At 42.1% G+C, this 17,690-nt stretch overlaps 1 protein-coding gene across 9 annotated transcripts in view; it reads left to right on the top strand.

Moving 5' to 3' along the window:
- ubr5 (ubiquitin protein ligase E3 component n-recognin 5) overlaps positions 1–17,690 on the top strand; it is a 30,626-nt gene that overhangs the window by 9,541 nt on the left and 3,395 nt on the right. For 2 of the 9 annotated variants that reach the window (XM_026184614.2, XM_026184613.2), the window contains exons 10-48: positions 25–141; positions 262–372; positions 548–702; positions 1,324–1,441; positions 1,773–1,957; positions 2,521–2,630; positions 3,104–3,216; positions 3,345–3,491; positions 3,626–3,737; positions 3,821–3,975; positions 4,076–4,273; positions 4,971–5,181; positions 5,885–6,011; positions 6,146–6,297; positions 6,833–6,928; positions 7,310–7,433; positions 7,553–7,650; positions 8,022–8,179; positions 8,337–8,428; positions 8,544–8,690; positions 8,866–8,984; positions 9,116–9,242; positions 9,432–9,561; positions 9,732–9,892; positions 10,752–10,991; positions 11,142–11,265; positions 11,477–11,588; positions 11,667–11,798; positions 12,153–12,185; positions 12,797–13,054; positions 13,140–13,408; positions 13,651–13,862; positions 13,955–14,200; positions 15,108–15,181; positions 15,296–15,468; positions 15,746–15,895; positions 16,224–16,441; positions 16,741–16,861; positions 17,160–17,532. In XM_026184614.2, coding sequence (XP_026040399.1) covers positions 25–141; positions 262–372; positions 548–702; positions 1,324–1,441; positions 1,773–1,957; positions 2,521–2,630; positions 3,104–3,216; positions 3,345–3,491; positions 3,626–3,737; positions 3,821–3,975; positions 4,076–4,273; positions 4,971–5,181; positions 5,885–6,011; positions 6,146–6,297; positions 6,833–6,928; positions 7,310–7,433; positions 7,553–7,650; positions 8,022–8,179; positions 8,337–8,428; positions 8,544–8,690; positions 8,866–8,984; positions 9,116–9,242; positions 9,432–9,561; positions 9,732–9,892; positions 10,752–10,991; positions 11,142–11,265; positions 11,477–11,588; positions 11,667–11,798; positions 12,153–12,185; positions 12,797–13,054; positions 13,140–13,408; positions 13,651–13,862; positions 13,955–14,200; positions 15,108–15,181; positions 15,296–15,468; positions 15,746–15,895; positions 16,224–16,441; positions 16,741–16,861; positions 17,160–17,532 — 5,998 coding nt within the window. The remainder of the gene's footprint in view (positions 1–24; positions 142–261; positions 373–547; positions 703–1,323; positions 1,442–1,772; positions 1,958–2,520; positions 2,631–3,103; positions 3,217–3,344; positions 3,492–3,625; positions 3,738–3,820; positions 3,976–4,075; positions 4,274–4,970; positions 5,182–5,884; positions 6,012–6,145; positions 6,298–6,832; positions 6,929–7,309; positions 7,434–7,552; positions 7,651–8,021; positions 8,180–8,336; positions 8,429–8,543; positions 8,691–8,865; positions 8,985–9,115; positions 9,243–9,431; positions 9,562–9,731; positions 9,893–10,751; positions 10,992–11,141; positions 11,266–11,476; positions 11,589–11,666; positions 11,799–12,152; positions 12,186–12,796; positions 13,055–13,139; positions 13,409–13,650; positions 13,863–13,954; positions 14,201–15,107; positions 15,182–15,295; positions 15,469–15,745; positions 15,896–16,223; positions 16,442–16,740; positions 16,862–17,159; positions 17,533–17,690) is intronic. The other 7 variants (XM_026184621.2, XM_080308230.1, XM_080308229.1 and 4 more) reach the window with 6 other exon arrangements.

Below are 17,690 nucleotides of genomic sequence, written 5' to 3'. Positions count from 1 at the left end.
TGAGATCTTCAATTTCCTTTCTAGGATGGTGTGAAGTTTGTGAGCATTGGAGCAATGTTCTCAGAGCTGGTAGCTGTGAGCTCCAAAGGAGAGCTGTATCAGTGGAAGTGGAGTGAATCCGAACCCTACAGGAATCCACAGGTGATGAATTCAACCCGTGTTACTGGAAGAAAAACTAAAATCTAGTGAAATAAGATATATATGTATCTTTTATTGTAGCAAGAGCTTAAATCACTAACTTCCTGGTATTTGTCACATCAGAATCCTGCTATTCATCACCCACGTATGTCCTTCCTGGGGCTGGCTAATGAGAAGATTACCTTACTGTCTGCCAATAGCATCAGGGCCACTGTAGCTACAGAGACCAACAAGGTAGGTTTTTAATTGCTCTTCTTTACATTAGAACAATGTTGTTTGTGCAGCCTTGAGACAATTATTGCTGTTTGTTTGTTTTGGGGTTTTTTTTAATTGTTCATGAACTATTCTAACAATTGACATTTATTTAATCATCTGTTCATTAGCTGATGTTTGTATGGATGTCATGCAGGTGGCAACCTGGGTGGACGAAACACTGAGCACCGTAGCCTCAAAGCTGGAGCACAGTGCACAGGCTTTCCCTGAGCTGCAGGGGGAACGCATGGTGTCGCTGCATTGCTGTGCACTCTACACATGTGCACAGCTGGAGAATAGCCTCTACTGGTGGTGAGAAGAAAATGTTGTTTTTCTGTGAAGTTACATTGATTTCTAGTTGTTTACGGGAAATGGCAACATTTGCTTGAAAGCGTCCCCATAACATTGTCGTACCACTCAGTTTGTCTTACGAGCCAGGACTGTTCATTACGAGCAGAACAATAGGTTAAATCAAGAATTGTCCGTGTTAGTTGTAGCACTTACTGTCTACGTGCCATAACATTACTAAGTGCTACCAGTGATGCATGTATTATTTTTTCCAGCTTTTGTGTCTGAAAATTGTACACCTTGTGTTCCCTGTTCATATAGTTTGATTGAAATGATTTTTTTCTATGCTAACCCCCCCACCCCACAAAAAAAGAAAAAGCTAAAGAGATATTTTTAAAATGTCAAAAGATCCTGAAAATTTGTACATCAACTTCAGTAACCTCTGTCTTATGGCAAAACACACAAAGGAGTCACACAGTTTGGTAATCTTTGGTACAATGCAAAGATTACCAAGTGATGTCACAGTCGGCATGAGAGCATTGTATATTGTATCATAGGAAAAGTGTAGATGTCAGTGAAGTGTTTTGCTTTTTGTTTTTATTTGTTTGTTTTTGTTTTAAGTTTACTGCTTCCATCTCTCTGCAGGGGTGTTGTGCCTTTCAGTCAAAGGAAGAAGATGCTTGAAAAGGCCAGAGCCAAGAACAAAAAGCCAAAATCCAGTGCTGGCATCTCCTCAATACCCAACATCACTGTGGGAACACAGGTAGGAAGAAACTTGTTTTTGTTTGTATGTTGTTGGGTTTTTTTGTTTTGTTTTGTTTTTTAGCTTTTTTGTTTTGAGGAGATTTTATTTCTTTATTATTATTATTATTATTATTTTTTTTTGGGGGGGGGGGGAATGGGGACCCAAGTTCATCCTCAGTTAATTTGCCATCTCAAAGTTTACTCTAGCTTTAGCTCTGGAATTACCTTACCAAATAAGAATATTTAAAAAATGCTAAAATGAGTAACGAAATATACTTGGGTAGCTTGTCGAATTAAAGTATGTAATAAACACTAGGCACCGATCAATTCACGAGTTTCTTTTTCCTTAGGTGTGTTTGAGAAACAATCCCCTTTACCATGCCGGTGCAGTGGCCTTTTCTGTCAGTGCTGGAATTCCCAAAGTGGGTGTCCTCTTGGAGTCTGTCTGGAACATGAACGACAGCTGCAGGTTCCAGCTGCGCTCACCAGAGAGCCTGAAGAACATGGAGAAGACCACTAAGACCCAGGAAATCAAGTCAGTTTCATTTTTATTTAGCAGAAAGCTTTTACATGTTTGGATCTGAATAGTGTTTCAGCAGATGGTTTGTTATGTTACGTCGTCGTTGGTAACTGCCTGGAAAAGGACACATACTTAGTTCAGTAAGCCAATGATGGGTCTACCATATGCTAGTTTTGAAAGTTACCAAGCAGGTAGTCGCGGTAGCTGTGCAGTAAGCTCATCATTAGACAATTCTTGGCATCTTTCTAAGCAAAATTTGCTATTAAAATGAAGTCAAATTGGGGGAAAAGGACTTGGTAGGTGATTGGGTGAATTATATCTTATGTACTGTTGCACCTGAAAGTATGCTCTTGGTGCAGCTTTGTTAGTCAGTAGTTTGTCAGGATAGTAATAGACCTGAATTAACTGCCAGCCACAGGTGTGTAGCTTGAAGCCTGGCAAGATGGATTTTACCTTGATCATAAGATTTTCATTCTGTGTCAATAGAAATAAGTGAAATACACATGCCGTTGCAGAGAGTAGTATGTTCAAAAAAACAGCAGGAAAATGAATCCATTTGTCTTGGTCTCCTCTCATAGGACTGAAAGCAAGCCAGAGCTGGTGAAGACTGAAATGGGTCCTCCTCCCTCCCCAGCATCTACTTGCAGTGATACCTCTTCCATTGCTAGCAGTGCCTCTCTGCCCTACAGTATGTAATCTTGTCTCATACCATCTCTCTCTTTAACTATTTGCTGTATCAACAACATCCAAGGCTTGACTTTCCTATCTCCCAGGCACAGAACCAATTTCTTCCTCTCTCTGTGCTCTCATTAGTCCCTTTGACTTTGAAACAGATGGTGCACACGGTTTTATCAGCAACTTTTTTTTTCCCCCCGCCTGTTTTCCTGTGAAGGAAATGTGGCCAACTCGCACTATATACTGTGGCATATCTGGTTGCCTTCTTACAACTGCTTATCACATGAACCATGTGGCAAACTGTCAGTTTTAATTACTTTTCACAAGTACACACTAAAGCTTCACCTTTTTGTTTGTTTGTTTTTCTTTTCTTTTGTACTGTGCAGGCCTATTTCGAAGTATTTTTCTGAGCTGCTTATAGTACCTTAATGTAAATGATATACAATGATAAAACGACTAAAATTAAATGTGCTGTCCCGCTTGTAGAGCGAAGACGCTCCACACCAGCTCCCAAAGAGGAAGAAAAGGTCAATGAGGAGCAGTGGCCTCTTAGAGAGGTAGTCTTTGTGGAAGATGTTAAAAATGTTCCTGTGGGAAAGGTAAGTGCATCTGAAGCAAATATTTGAATACAGAGAAGGTCAAACTTTGATTATTTTTTTTTTTTGACTCTTGCTTTTCCTTAACTGCATCTCAGTTTAACAATTTATTACTTTTATTTATGCCGTAGGTGCTTAAAGTCGATGGCGCATATGTTGCTGTCAAGTTTCCTGGGACATCAAGCAGCATGAGCAACCAGAGCACTGCCGCTCCCCCTGATTCAGACCCGTCATCACTGTTGCAGGACTGTAGGCTCCTCAGAATAGATGAGCTACAGGTATTAACTGATTCAACACAGCTTGTTTTCATTCCAGTAAATGAAACTTAATTTCAGTCACTGAGTTATGTATCTGACTGATGATCTACAGATATTTTGGTTCACTGACTTTGTCATCTCCATCTGCTTGACAGGTGGTTAAAACTGGTGGCACTCCAAAAGTTCCAGACTGTTTTCAGCGAACACCTAAAAAGCTCTGTATCCCAGAAAAGGCTGAGATTCTGGCTGTAAATGTTGACTCCAAAGGTGAGTTTTTTCTGAAGGTCAGCCTTCTATAGAGTTCTTTATCTGCAATATCTCCTGACCTTAATCATCTCGTCATCTTCTAGGAGTCCACGCAGTGCTGAAAACTGGTAACTGGGTAAGGTACTGCATCTTTGACCTGGCCACAGGCAAAGCTGAGCAGGAGAATAACTTCCCTACTAGTAACCTGGCCTTCCTCGGGCAGAATGAGCGCAATGTGGCTATCTTTACTGCAGGACAGGTGAGACAGGCTATTGAGGACCAGCATGTTTTCACTACACGTTGTACAAATATTTACCCAATGCTCCACTTTAAATGTTTAATATTTAATTTTTATCAAGGAGTCTCCCATCATCCTCCGAGATGGAAATGGCACAATCTACCCTATGGCCAAAGACTGCATGGGTGGAATTCGAGATCCTGATTGGTTGGACCTCCCACCTATAAACAGCCTGGGAATGGGGGTGCACTCTCTGGCCAATCTCCCTTCAAACTCCACCATTAAAAAGAAAGCTGCTATTATTATTATGGCTATCGAGGTAAACGCAACCTTTATTAATTCATTCATAGAAAACAAAAAAAATTTAAGCTTCAAGCAGCGATGAGATGCCCATCGGACCCTGGCGTACGTCAGAGCATGCTGCGGTCAAGCTTTGCTGAACGTTTCCAATTGTCACTCTGATGTATGTCATTCATTATGTGTGAATGAGAGGAAATTAAATTTTCATGACAAATGGTCGAATCACAGACGCCACCTGCAACCAAAGCTCAAAAGCGCTGCGATTTAATATGGCCCAGTTCTGTAGTTTAGATGGACACAATATAAAGTTGATCTGATAAAATCCCTGTGAGGAGTTTGCATAATTACATCGCCTGGAAATTGCAAAATTGCCATTTTAAACTCAAAATGGTGGACTTCCTGTTGGGGTCCCATTTACTTTTTTTTTTTTTCTTTCTCCATTTTGGCATTTTACACGTGTTTACCAAATTTTGTTTTAAAATACTCCGATTTTCATTTTGTGTGCAAAATGTCAGGAGTTTTTGAGTATGTTAAACCCCTCAAAAAGCCTGAATAAACTTTAGTGCTCAGGTGCTAATAACATTAACATGTACTTGACCAAGTAGAACAAGTCAATGTGATCAGTGTTGCTCTGTGCCCCTGCTCTCCTCCTTTATAGAAGACCAGAATGCTATGTAGATTATAACGAGTACTCACACAAGTTATTTCACTTTCAGAAGCAGACGCTAATGCAGCATGTGCTGCGCTGCGACTATGAGGCGTGTCGGCAGTACCTGGTCAACCTTGAGCAGGCCTTCCTGTTAGATCAGGGCAGCCAAGCCCTCGGAGCACTTTTGGGTCATCGATGTGATGGAAACCGCAACATCCTCCATGCTGCCGTCTCAGTCTGCTTCCCCGTTAGTAACAAGGAGACCAAAGAAGAGGAAGGTAAGCGGGTGTGTGTGTGGTTGTGGACTGTGTGGACAAAAAAGTCTTTTAGGATCGATCAGATTCTCCCCTGCCAATTTGGAACTGTTAGAAATACAATAGCAAGGTGACTTTTCACTCGAACGCTCACATTAATATCAATAATAGGGACTTGAAGTAGTAAAAATAGAAATGGAGTTGGAAATGCCCGAAAAGTCATGGCAATACTTTACCTCAAAAGAATGAATGGCCACACCTGCCATTTGCAGTGATTTACGCCTTTTATGTTCTTTGGAAGTAGCCTGCAAATGTCCAGAAAGATTCCTCTGCCATCTGCTGTGACCATCTTTCAACCTCAGTTAATGTAGTAGAATGGGAAAAGTGAGGCTGATAGGAAATTAAAAACTTGCCAGATGTAAAGACTTTAACCCCTGTGGTGACTCTTAAAACAATATGTAACATGTAATCCAACATGCAACTGCAGGCAGTTTCCATGCATTAAAAAACACGCTGTACGTTCATGAACGATCCTCAATCATGCAGTTTCTATATACAAATACACAGAGTAAGGAACAGTATTTTTTTTTTTTTTTTTAATGAAGCAAGTATTTTAATCCATCAACATATAGATATTATATGTTATATGTATTATATATGTATATGTAAATATATGTATTTCAGCTAATTCCTTTCCACGCTCAGTGACCATGTTATTTCATTTCAGAAGCTGAAAGGTCAGAGAGGAACACATTTGCAGAGCGTCTGTCTGCTGTGGAGGCGATTGCCAATGCCATCTCTGTGGTCTCAAGCAATAGCTCTGGAAATAGGACCGGCTCCTCCAGCAGCAGAGGGTAAATGAGCTCCACAGAATGTATAACAAAAAATGCCCTACAGCAAAGAAATGTTTTGGCTGTCCATTTTGGCAGTACCACCGAAACAGGATCTAAGTTATTGACTCGTTTGTCTTTGGGGGGATTGTCACTAGCCTTCGTCTTAGGGAGATGATGCGGAGGTCTTTAAGAGCAGCAGGTCTTGGTCGACATGAATCTGGCCCGTCATCCAGTGACCATCAGGATCCTGTGTCCCCACCCATTGCTCCACCAAGTTGGGTTCCTGACCCTCCACCCATGGACCCTGGTGAGTGCATCTGAAAAAAATGGTAGAGTTAGATTATTTTTATGTGGTGTTTAAAGTGAACAAAGAAAAATAAATTAAATGCATCTTTATTTCTGACACAACCATTCTCCAGCAACACATCGAATTTGATATTTTTTTTCAATGTAATGTAAAACACACAGTGGTAGCCATTTGTAGAATATTGCAGAAGTTATTTTGCTGTTTAATTTACAGTCATCATTTTTGAGATTTCCAAATAAATAGATTTCTGACTCATTGTGTGGGCGTTTTTTATTATTTTAGCAACTATGGAGTTCTTGATTGTCTTTTCACTTGTACTTGTAGAAATCCACCCAGACCAGTGCAATGTCTTTTTTTTTGTTTTTACCATAGTTGTTAATCAGTGAGGTAGTTTTGCACCACCTTACTGGAAAGTGGAGCCTTAAAATTTAAGTGCCCTCCCTTCCTTTTATAGAATTACAATAACAACCGTCTTTTGATTTTCATAATCCTGATTTTATTAAAAATACAAACTGTGTTTGTTTTTCATGAAAAGATGGAGACATCGACTTCATTTTAGCACCAGCTGTGGGTTCACTCACCACTGCTTCCACTGGTAGCAGCCAGGGACCGAGCACCTCCACAATACCAGGTGCATACCTTCTTTATCACGTGCCTCTTTTCCACTAAAGCAGTTTGGTAAATTTAAAAAGAAAACCTTTTGACACTTGGAAAACCAAGTCTTTGCCGGAAATTCTTGTGTAGCAGTGGAGCCAACACTTTGGTAACTTAGAAACGTAGAAACCTATAACATGCTGTGTCAGGGTGTTTGGAGGAACGGGGATAAAGTCACATTGTGACCGCCTAACAAAAAAGGACGGCACAACAGTAGCATCCGCCTAATTCAAACCAGAAGAACGATTGTATCAATGAGAACTATAAATATAAATAAATCATATAAATGAATTGCCAGCTCTATGCTTAAATCTTGTAACGCCTACTGACTAACTGTATGTGTTTTCCATATGAGCAGGGCCGTCCACTGAGCCTTCTGTGGTTGAGTCTAAAGACAGGAAGGCCAATGCCCACCTTATCCTTAAGCTGATGTGTGACAGCGTTGTTCTGAGGCCACACTTACGGGAGCTGCTCTCTGCAAAGTAAGAGTCTTTATTACTGCATTAAAATTGACTGAAAATCTGCTTATTTCTCCCCTGCTATCGTTTGCTCAGGTGCTCTCCTGGAAGTGCTCATGCATATTGTTGCCTTTGTTTGACAGGGATGCCCGAGGAATGACCCCGTTCATGCTAGCTGTCAGTGGGAGAGCTTACCCAGCAGCTATCACCGTGCTTGAGGCTGCACAGAAAATGGCCAAGGGTGAGTTAACAAGCTGGCTGAGAACTGGTTCGCTGGAAACCTTTGTGTTAAAGTGTCTAAATTCAAGAACATGTATTGCATTAACATCTTCACACTAATCAAACGGAGCAGGCATGGAGACATTTGCACTAATATTGTGTTACCAACCAGCTGCCATCTCTGAACAGTTTCTGGGAAAGCAGCAGAGTTTTTAGTACATCTGATATCATTGTAAGTGGTTAGGAAATAGCTGGAACATTGGAGGTTATCCATGAGTTATGTGAATCCTGACCTATTTTGGTGCCCTGCTTCCAGCAGCTAACTGAAGTGTTATAAGTGGCATTCCCGTGTTTCCATGGTTTTTTGTTGTTCCCCAAATGTCTTGAACACAGTTGGTGACCTGGGTATCACAGAGAAGGAGGATGCTGATTCGGTGTTCATGGAAATGATTTGCCCCTCGGGTACAAACCCAGATGATTCTCCCCTGTATGTTCTCTGCTGCAACGACACCTGCAGTTTTACATGGACTGGAGCTGAGCACATTAACCAGGTCAGCCTGTGACAATCCCATTACACTAAAATGTACTCGCTAGAAGAAGTGTTGTGTGTCTGGAAAGTAAGCGGTCTACTTTTAGAATGGCCAAACTCTTTTGCGAATATATTTCTATAGATGTTGACATTTTTCATGACACTTGCGTTGTATTTAGGATATCTTTGAGTGTCGAACATGTGGCTTGCTGGAGTCCCTCTGCTGTTGCACTGAATGTGCAAGGGTGTGTCACAAAGGACATGACTGCAAGTAAGTCCTAGTTTTCAGTGTGGGCTTTTTCACTCCTTGCTAATGCTCGTCTCTCTTACCATTGTTACCAGCTCTTGAAACTAAGTCACTAGACTTTGTATATCCTCTTTCCCAGGTTGAAAAGGACTTCACCTACAGCGTACTGTGACTGTTGGGAGAAATGCAAGTGTAAAACGCTCATAGCTGGTCAGAAGGCAGCTCGCCTGGATCTGTTGTACAGGCTACTCACCACCACAAACCTGGTTACAACACCAAACAGCAGGTGAGCCTGTGAACTCTGCCCCAGGCTTTAATTTGTCTGCTTCATATAGAAGTGCTTCTTGTTCTTTATAGTTGGCAAATGAATTTAGAATTTAACTTGCCACTCTGCTAAAGCTCCATTGTGTTACATAAGTGAGCAGAGGTGGTAGGTCTGTCTGACTTGTTTCTATCTGCAGGGGAGAGCATATATTACTGTTCCTGGTGCAGACTGTTGCCAGGCAGAGTGTTGAGCACTGTCAGTACAGACCACCGCGCATCAGAGAAGATAGGAACCGCAAGGCTGCTAATGCAGAAGGTTGGTTCAAGACCTTTGTCTCATTTACCCACCTTTTTAACTTTAGGTCCATGCTAATTAGAGATTTTACAAGAGTTCATTTGAAAGCAGAACACAGATCCTGAGAGAAAGCTGTCGTGTTCTTGTTTCAGACTCTGACATGCCAGACCACGATCTAGAACCTCCCCGCTTTGCTCAGCTGGCTCTGGAGAGAGTCCTGCAGGATTGGAATGCCCTAAAGTCAATGATCATGTTTGGTTCTCAGGAGAATAAAGACCCGTAAGTATCAGAAGCATTGGAGTTTGAGAATGCATTTTTTTTCCTGAACAAGTCTGATCCACTAATTGCACTATTCAGACCCGATTTTAAATGGTGTGTTATAATCCAAATCAAATATTCAATCAACTATAGCTGTGATGTAGTAATTTGTGTAGCTTGTATCTCAATCCTGTATTTCTTGTTTCCCAGACTTAGTGCCAGCAGCAGAATTGCTCACCTCCTACCTGAAGAGCAGGTCTACTTGAATCAGCAGAGTGGCACCATTCGCCTTGACTGTTTTACTCACTGCCTCATTGTCAAGTGTGCTCCTGACATCACTGTAAGTGCAGTTAGTCTTCCGTTTCCAGTGCACACAGTGTAAAATTCACATTCAGTGTAAATAAGTAACCCTGGTAACATATTTTATTGGGATTGGTCACTCTGTAACTTACTGACTTGTATTCATGCACGACAATCCTCATCGGGTGTTTTATCTCCCTGTTGTATTAGTTCATAGATACGTTACTGGGTACTCTGGTAAAGGAGCTGCAGAACAAGTACACACCCGGTCGGAGAGAGGAGGCTATCAACGTCACCAGAAGGTTCTTGCGCTCTGTGGCCCGAGTTTTTGTCATCCTCAGTGTGGAGATGGCGTCATCAAAAAAGAAAAAGTAAGAACACAATTTGCCGAACACTTTTCTTTTTTTTTCTTTTTAAAGAATTCTCTTGTCTACATTAATCTGTTTAATTTACAATTCTGCTTTGAATCCATGACCATCAAGCAGCTGTTACCAGCATTTATACCTGTACGGTTTGATTTTGCAGGTAGCAGCACTTTGGGTTACGCTTTAGGGTTTCAGAAGGGTTTTCTGTCGTGGATTTAACATTGAAGTAATCTACTGTAAAAAGCCGGGGATGAAGTTGCATTTAAAAGTCCCTGCTTTCTTTTATGACAGTTTTAGTGTCATCATTGACCTAGTGGTCAAGAACTGGCTAATCGACTTTAAGGTTTTTGAGAACAGCTCAGTTTTAGACTAATGTGAATGTCTGTGTTAAATTTATGTAGAGCCACCAATGGCCTATACAAGTAGCCAGTGATATTGCCAGCATTTATAGTTGTGCCAATTGCTCTGCATTGTCATGGCCAACACATCTCTTGTAAGTGGACTTTCTCCCTTTGAGATGATTCATTCTCTTCCATTTCCAGTCCAACGGTACCAAACACGCCAATCACAGATGTTGCGGGCTGCGTCGATGCAACATCTAGTTACATTTCTAGAGAGGTGCACATCAGGTTTCAGCACAAATTATGGTGTAGGGTTTCTAAATGGTTTCCACGTGAGACTTAACTACAGCAAAGACTTAACACAGAAGCATAAATCCCACTTAAGGTTATACCAGAACAAATGAAAAGAACGGCCCAAGGCTAAAGCTTGTTTATAATTTGCTGACATACTTGATACCAGTTAGACAAGATTTTGTTATGTAATACAACCATTTCTCAATTCTTCTCCATTTTTCCTCATACAGCAATTTCATCCCTCAGCCCATTGGGAAATGTCGGCGTGTTTTCCAGGCTCTGCTGCCCTATGCTGTGGAGGAGCTGTGTAATGTAGCAGAGTCACTAATTGTCCCAGTGCGAATGGGTATTGCAAGACCGACCGCTCCTTTCACTTTGGCCAGCACCAGCATTGATGCTGTTCAGGGCAGCGAGGAGCTTTTCTCTGTTGAACCGCTGCCACCACGACCCTCACCTGACCAGTCCAGCAGGTTATTGGTTTTCTTGACTTTGTCTCATTGCAAGTGGAGTGATAAAGTAGTTTGTAAAATGTACTTAAATTATGGATAATTAGAATCCACTCTCCTTTTTTTTTTTTCCTTATTTATTTCATTTAATGAGCTTGTGTTTAACATTTCCAGCTCCAGCCAGACAGCTGCCTCTTATATCATCAGGAACCCTCAGCCCCGGCGCAGCAGCCAGTCTCAGCCTGTCAGAGGAAGAGATGAGGAGCAGGATGACATTGTATCAGCAGATGTGGAAGAGGTGGGGAGCCTCATTATTAAATCATTAGAGCCATAATGAATTCTGGATGTGCATGTGTGCACTGCATGTTGGTTACTGTTTCTGAGGCTAAAGCCCACAAGCTTACTCTATTCATATTTGTATTTTTTTCTGTCCTCCTGTTACTGTAGAATTTCAGGTATGTCTTGCCACAAAGTTTTTTTTATTTGACAATCTGTTGTGTGTCTAACAGGTTGAAGTTGTAGAGGGTGTAGCTGGGGAGGAAGACCATCACGACGACCAGGAAGAGCAGGGAGAGGAAAATGCTGAAGCAGAAGGCCAGCACGATGAGCACGATGAGGATGGTAAGATATAGTTGGAGTTGTTCATCTTTATGAATCAAAGTCAGATGAGTTTAGGATGGGGTCATGTCTGTTTTCTAGGAAGTGACATGGAGTTGGACCTGTTGGCAGCAGCTGAAACGGAGAGCGACAGCGAAAGCAACCACAGCAATCAGGACAACGCCAGCGGTCGCAGGAGCGTTGTTACAGCAGCTACTGCTGGTTCTGAAGCAGGTTAGTCAACTGCTTTTATGTAAACCATCACCTTTTACCTAATACCTTAATTGCGTTAAAAAAAAACCCCTGAAAATCTCAATGTTTTATGACCCCCGCCCTTTTTTCTTTCTTTCTTTCTTTTTTTTTTAAACTGTCACTCCCTTTGACTGAAATCGTAACCATTTTTGTGTTGAATCGGTCTAATTTGGTCTAATCGCTTGCAAAAATAAATTTTGTTTGTAAATCAGTCAGAGTCACAATGCTCGACAGTCAGCGTTGTGGATTGTGGGGATTTTATATTTGGAGAGATAATGATACAGCAGAGAAGGAAAAGTGGTCCCTGGCTGAATACCAAATGTATTTCATTTGCAGGCAGTAGGGTGTCCTTGGCATTTCCTATTTTTGGTATGAGCTCCTCTTTACTTTAATGCATATACAGATATCAGGGCAAGAGTGAATTTGCAAAGTGCATACACAGTTTCCTGCTGAGAGTTCCTTCAGTCCGTCCCCTTCTCACATTTCTCTGTTGTTGTCTGCCGTTTTTAACTAATGCCTCATCACAAGTGTAGCTTTGTTGGTCTTTTATCCAAATAACACACTAATCAACTTGTAGCTTTTCCAAGTGGTGTGGGTTTTTTCCTGCTTGGTCATCTAAAGAGTGTATTTGCTACTAACGATGATGTTAAACGTTCTTGTAGATTATTCTGTCAAGTTAGAGATTGATGTTCTTTCTCTTTGAATAGTTTTTTTTTTTTTTACTTGAAAATATTTAGAAAATGAAACCATGTATGATTTAGCACAAGCTGAACACCAGAGTGTCCAGTTTTGTTCTCACTCGGTGTTTCAGTGTGTCCAGTTTCGTATTGGTGGTGTTTTGCCTTGTAGTGGTGTGATTCACTAACCCGCACTCCTGCTTGGATAAGTCTGATGTGAAAGCGAAAGACTGGTAGGTCAAATTGAATACGAGAACATTAAACTGGTCTTCTTTATTTTTTTTCTTCATCCCTACTTTAAAGGTGCCAGCAGTGTCCCTGCCTTCTTTTCAGAGGATGACTCTCAGTCCAATGACTCCAGTGACTCAGACAGCAGCAGCAGCCAAAGTGACGATGTTGACCAGGAGACGTTTCTGCTGGATGAGCCTCTGGAAAGGACAACTAATGCGTCACATGCTAACAGTGCAGCTCAGGCTCCTCGCTCCATGCAGTGGGCTGTGAGAAACACCCCCAGCCAAAGGGCACCGGGAAGCGCTCCCTCCAGCACCTCAACACCAGCCGGTCAGCAAATGTCCACCTGCTTCTGCAGTTTTAATTTAAAATTTAAACTGTCTCAGAACTAACATTTCCCCTCCCCCCTCCACAGCAAGCTCCACGGGCCTGATATATATTGACCCCACTAACCTGCGGCGCTCAAGTGCAATCAGCTCTAGTGCCGCTGCAGCGGCGGCAGCTTTGGAGGCCAGCAACTCCAGCAGCTACCTGACGTCTGCCAGCAGTCTCGCCCGCGCCTACAGCATTGTCATCAGGCAGATCTCAGACCTCATGAGTCTGATTCCCAAATATAACCATCTTGTCTACTCCCAGTATCCTGCTGCTGTCAAGCTCACCTACCAGGATGCTGTCAACCTGCAGGTATAATGGCTTGGAGTCTTTTAAGATCTGCATTATGTGTTTTCAGCAGAAGGAGTTCATGTTGATTAGTCTCCACTATTAACAGTGCAATGCTAAGAGCAATAGTTTACATAACGCATAACTATAGAATATTCAACCCTACCACAAATACTATTTAGTGCTTTTTAAAAGGAATGCAAAACAAAATTTGGAATCAAGCTGATTATGTGAGCAAAGAGTGAAATGTTTGTTGTGTGAACCAGAACTATGTAGAAGAAAAGTTAATTCCCACCTGGAACTGGATGGTGTCCATCATGGATTCCACTGAGGCTCAGCTGCGATACGGCTCAGCCCTGTCATCTGCTGGAGATCCCGGTCACCCCAGTCACCCGCTCCATGCCTCCCAGCACTCAGCTCGTAGGGAGCGCATGACTGCTCGAGAGGAGGCCAGCCTCCGCACTCTGGAAGGACGCAGGTAAGCTTTTTCACTTAATGTGGTCAATGAATTAATTGAACTCTTACTCTTACATGATGCAAACAAATGATTGCTTCCCACACTTAATTTAGTATTTGTTTTAGGAGGGCAGCCACACTGCTAACGGCTCGTCAAGGAATGATGTCTGCACGTGGTGACTTCCTGAACTACGCCCTGTCACTGATGCGCTCCCACAATGATGAGCACTCTGATGTGCTTCCGGTGCTGGACGTGTGCTCGCTGAAGCATGTGGCTTACGTTTTCCAGGCTCTCATCTACTGGATTAAAGCCATGAATCAGCAGACCACCCTGGACACGCCACAGATGGATAGAAAGAGGTAAATGATGAAAAATAGTAGAAAATGCCAATTCAGGATTTACACAGAGGCTGCATACTTTGTTTATTAAATCATAAGACAGTAAATGTTTTAATATTTAATTAAACAGTTCACAGGATCCACACTAAAAGAGACTAGCTTCAGTGTGACTTTCAGTAACTTGTAGCAAAATCAGCTGAAATAAACCTAAGTGATGCTAATTAGCTAGGTTATGGACACAGCATGTGCTGCACTGACCACTAGGTAGAGCGAAGGACACAAATTTTGTGTTGCACTGGCTGCTCCGCTCTGCTTATACGTAATTTTTTTGCAGCCACTCTACGTGTATTAGATGCACCTGCTCCCTGTCATTTAAAAACATGCACGTCTCTGACATCCCCTCTGAGAGTTTGTGTTGTATAATGTTAAAATGTTTAATTAAAAAAAATGTATTGCACATTCATAAAGAAAGCTTTTAATTATCCCGATTAGTGAAGATTGTGTTGTTTCCACAACATTGCGTTTCTCCTGAGGTCCACAGAACCGTTGAATGGCTTAAGGGCTCTGGAGGTCCCTGTATATGCATGTAAGCTTGTGTCAAAAAGTTCACCGAACTTGGACACGCATGGAATGTTTTCGCTCATCGTTTGGTTGAACTTAGTGCAGCTGTAGGCTTTGTTTCTACTGGTCGCACGATTGCTCAGCGCAGCAAGAAACCATTGCACGCAAGCAATAGAAATCAAAGTTTTTTAGAGCACAGCGCGTGCGTGCCACATCCTATGTGAAAGCTTATCTAAATAAACTGTTGTTAGGAGCAAAAAATACAGTTCATTCAAACAACAGGGGGGTAATTACATTTGTTTTATGGGCCTTCAGAATAAATGTGAGTCTTAACACGATGTTTATCCTCCGTAACTTTCACTTGTAGGAATCGAGAGATTTTGGAGCTTGGGTTGGACAATGAAGATTCTGAGCATGAGAATGATGAGGACACCAATCAGAGTAAGGCAAAAAAATAAAACGACTAAATGACAACTAAACTATAGTCAGTCCATAATAAATATCAAAGAACTACATAGTTGTTTTAAGATCTGCTGTGTTTCGTTTTCACTTCAGGTTCAACACTGCAGGACAAGGATGAGGACCCAGTTCCAGCTGAGACGGGTCAGAACCACCCCTTCTTCCGTCGCTCTGACTCGATGACTTTCCTGGGGTGCATCCCACCAAATCCCTTCGATGTTCCTCTGGCTGAGGCCATCCCTCTGGCAGACCAGCCCCACCTCCTGCAGGTTAGATTTGCTGCTGATGTTCAACCTCCTTACGTGTCATACTAAGTATTTTTTATGAGTCATCTCAGCTTTGTGGCATTGCATTTTTATTCATCTTGTTTTCTGTGCGAACTCCTTCAAGTATCACTACATGCCAGAGATATTTGGCAGCAAAGAAAATCACAGCACTATTTAGAGAATGTAAAACACTTGAACTGTTACATTTAGCTGTCTTTACATTATAGAATGGCAAGTCAGCCTTTGTGATTTTAAATACATTTTGCTTCTTCTTCAACAGCCCAATGCCAGAAAGGAAGATCTGTTTGGTCGTCCCTCTCAGGGCCTGTACTCTTCCTCTTACATGGCAACCAAAGGCCTGGCTGAGGCAACCATGGACAGGAACTGCCTGGAGGTAAACATGGGCTCCTCTCTACCCTCCCCCTCTCAGGTATACCACTCCTCTACACCGTGCTATCACGCTGGTAGTTGTGTTCTAATATCCATGCATAACAAATCTCCCTGAAATAATAAAGTACTGCAGCATTTTCCCAGTTAAAATAACTTGACTATTAAGGATTCATTATCTCTTCGTGCTATTTGATTTATGAAAGGACAGGTAGGTTGGGTCGTGTTCTTGTGTTCATACGAGTGTGGATATTGGAGCACAGTTTGTATTCGGTGTCCCATTTCCATTCTGTTGTGGCCACACTGCTATCATCTTTAGAAGTTCACTTGTTCACATTACTAAACGACACTTCTGACTCCTGCTCAAACAGATCCTGCCCACTAAGATGTCTTACTCAGCTAACCTGAAGAATGTGATGAGCATGGAGACAGGCCAGCGGAGCACCGAGAACCAGTCGCTGGCAGAGCAGGAGCTGGAGGCTTCCAAACCTGGCCCATCACCCCACGACCTTGCTGCCCAGCTAAAGAGCAGCCTGCTTGCTGAGATTGGCCTCACTGAGAGTGATGGCCCTCCTCTCCCATCGTTCAGGTAACCAGTCATTGCATTTAGTGGGGCTGATTTTTGCAGAGAGGACTGACCTTGATCTCAGCAGCTTGATATGAAATGGTATCACCTATAGATGTTTGTCATCCCATTAATTAAGCCTCTGTACTCGCATTAATTAGAACCTTCATTATTAGCACATGTAACCTCTTCCTGTTTCCCAGTCAGAATGGTTGCTGTGAAAACTGTCTGTTGCTCTCAAACACAGAAAATGTAATTATAGATAAAGAGTTTATGAAGATGAGGAAAAGTTTAAAATAGTGTTTATTGTGTCCTCTGTCCAGACCTCACTGCAGTTTTATGGGGATGATGATCTCACACGACATGCTGCTGGGCCGCTGGCGCCTCTCACTGGAGCTTTTTGGTCGTGTCTTCATGGAGGATGTTGGAGCTGAGCCTGGATCGGTAAAAAATATTTTATTTTTTTTTAACATGCCTTCAACATATACTTCAATACTTAAATGGAGTTCGTCCCTGTACGTTTTTGTACTTGATGGCTTCTTAAATGAAATGCTGCTTAGAGTAAAATCAGCTTGTGTGAGGCGATGAGCCATGAGTAGCCAGAATGAATCATACAGACTTTGAAATTAAAACACTCCTCTGCTGCTATGGTAAATGGTAAATGGCCTGTATTTATATAGCATATGAAACTTAATGTAGCTTTAACTGACCGTGTTGTTGTTCCCTCATTGTTTTGAACCAGATCCTCACAGAGCTTGGCGGCTTTGAGGTGAAGGAATCCAAGTTCCGTCGAGAGATGGAGAAGTTGAGGAACCTGCAGTCCCGTGACCTGGCGCTGGAAGTGGACCGTGATCGAGACCAGCTAATACAACAGACTATGCGTCAGCTAAACACACACTTTGGCAGGCGTTGTACAACCACACCCATGGCGGTACACCGGGTGAAAGTGACTTTCAAAGATGAGCCTGGAGAGGGCAGTGGCGTGGCCCGCAGCTTCTACACGGCCATCGCTCTGGCCCTCCTTTCCAATGAAAAGCTGCCCAACCTGGACTGTGTTCAGAGCGTCAGCAAGGGCATGCAGGCCAGCAGTACGTGTCATCACGATTACAATTCAAGTATGACAATACATAGAAACTACTGCATACTGCATATTATGACATTTGTGTTCATTATTACAATAAATGTTTGCTTTTTGTTTTTGTGATGATGGAAGAAATCATTAAAGTAGCAACAATATAAGATACTTGACAAAAAATATTTTCAACACAAATGA

This window comes from Astatotilapia calliptera, chromosome 11 (assembly GCF_964374335.1).
Source record: "Astatotilapia calliptera chromosome 11, fAstCal68.1, whole genome shotgun sequence".
Classification (NCBI taxonomy): Eukaryota; Metazoa; Chordata; class Actinopteri; order Cichliformes; family Cichlidae; genus Astatotilapia; species Astatotilapia calliptera.
This window is presented reverse-complemented; position numbering and strand designations above follow the sequence as displayed.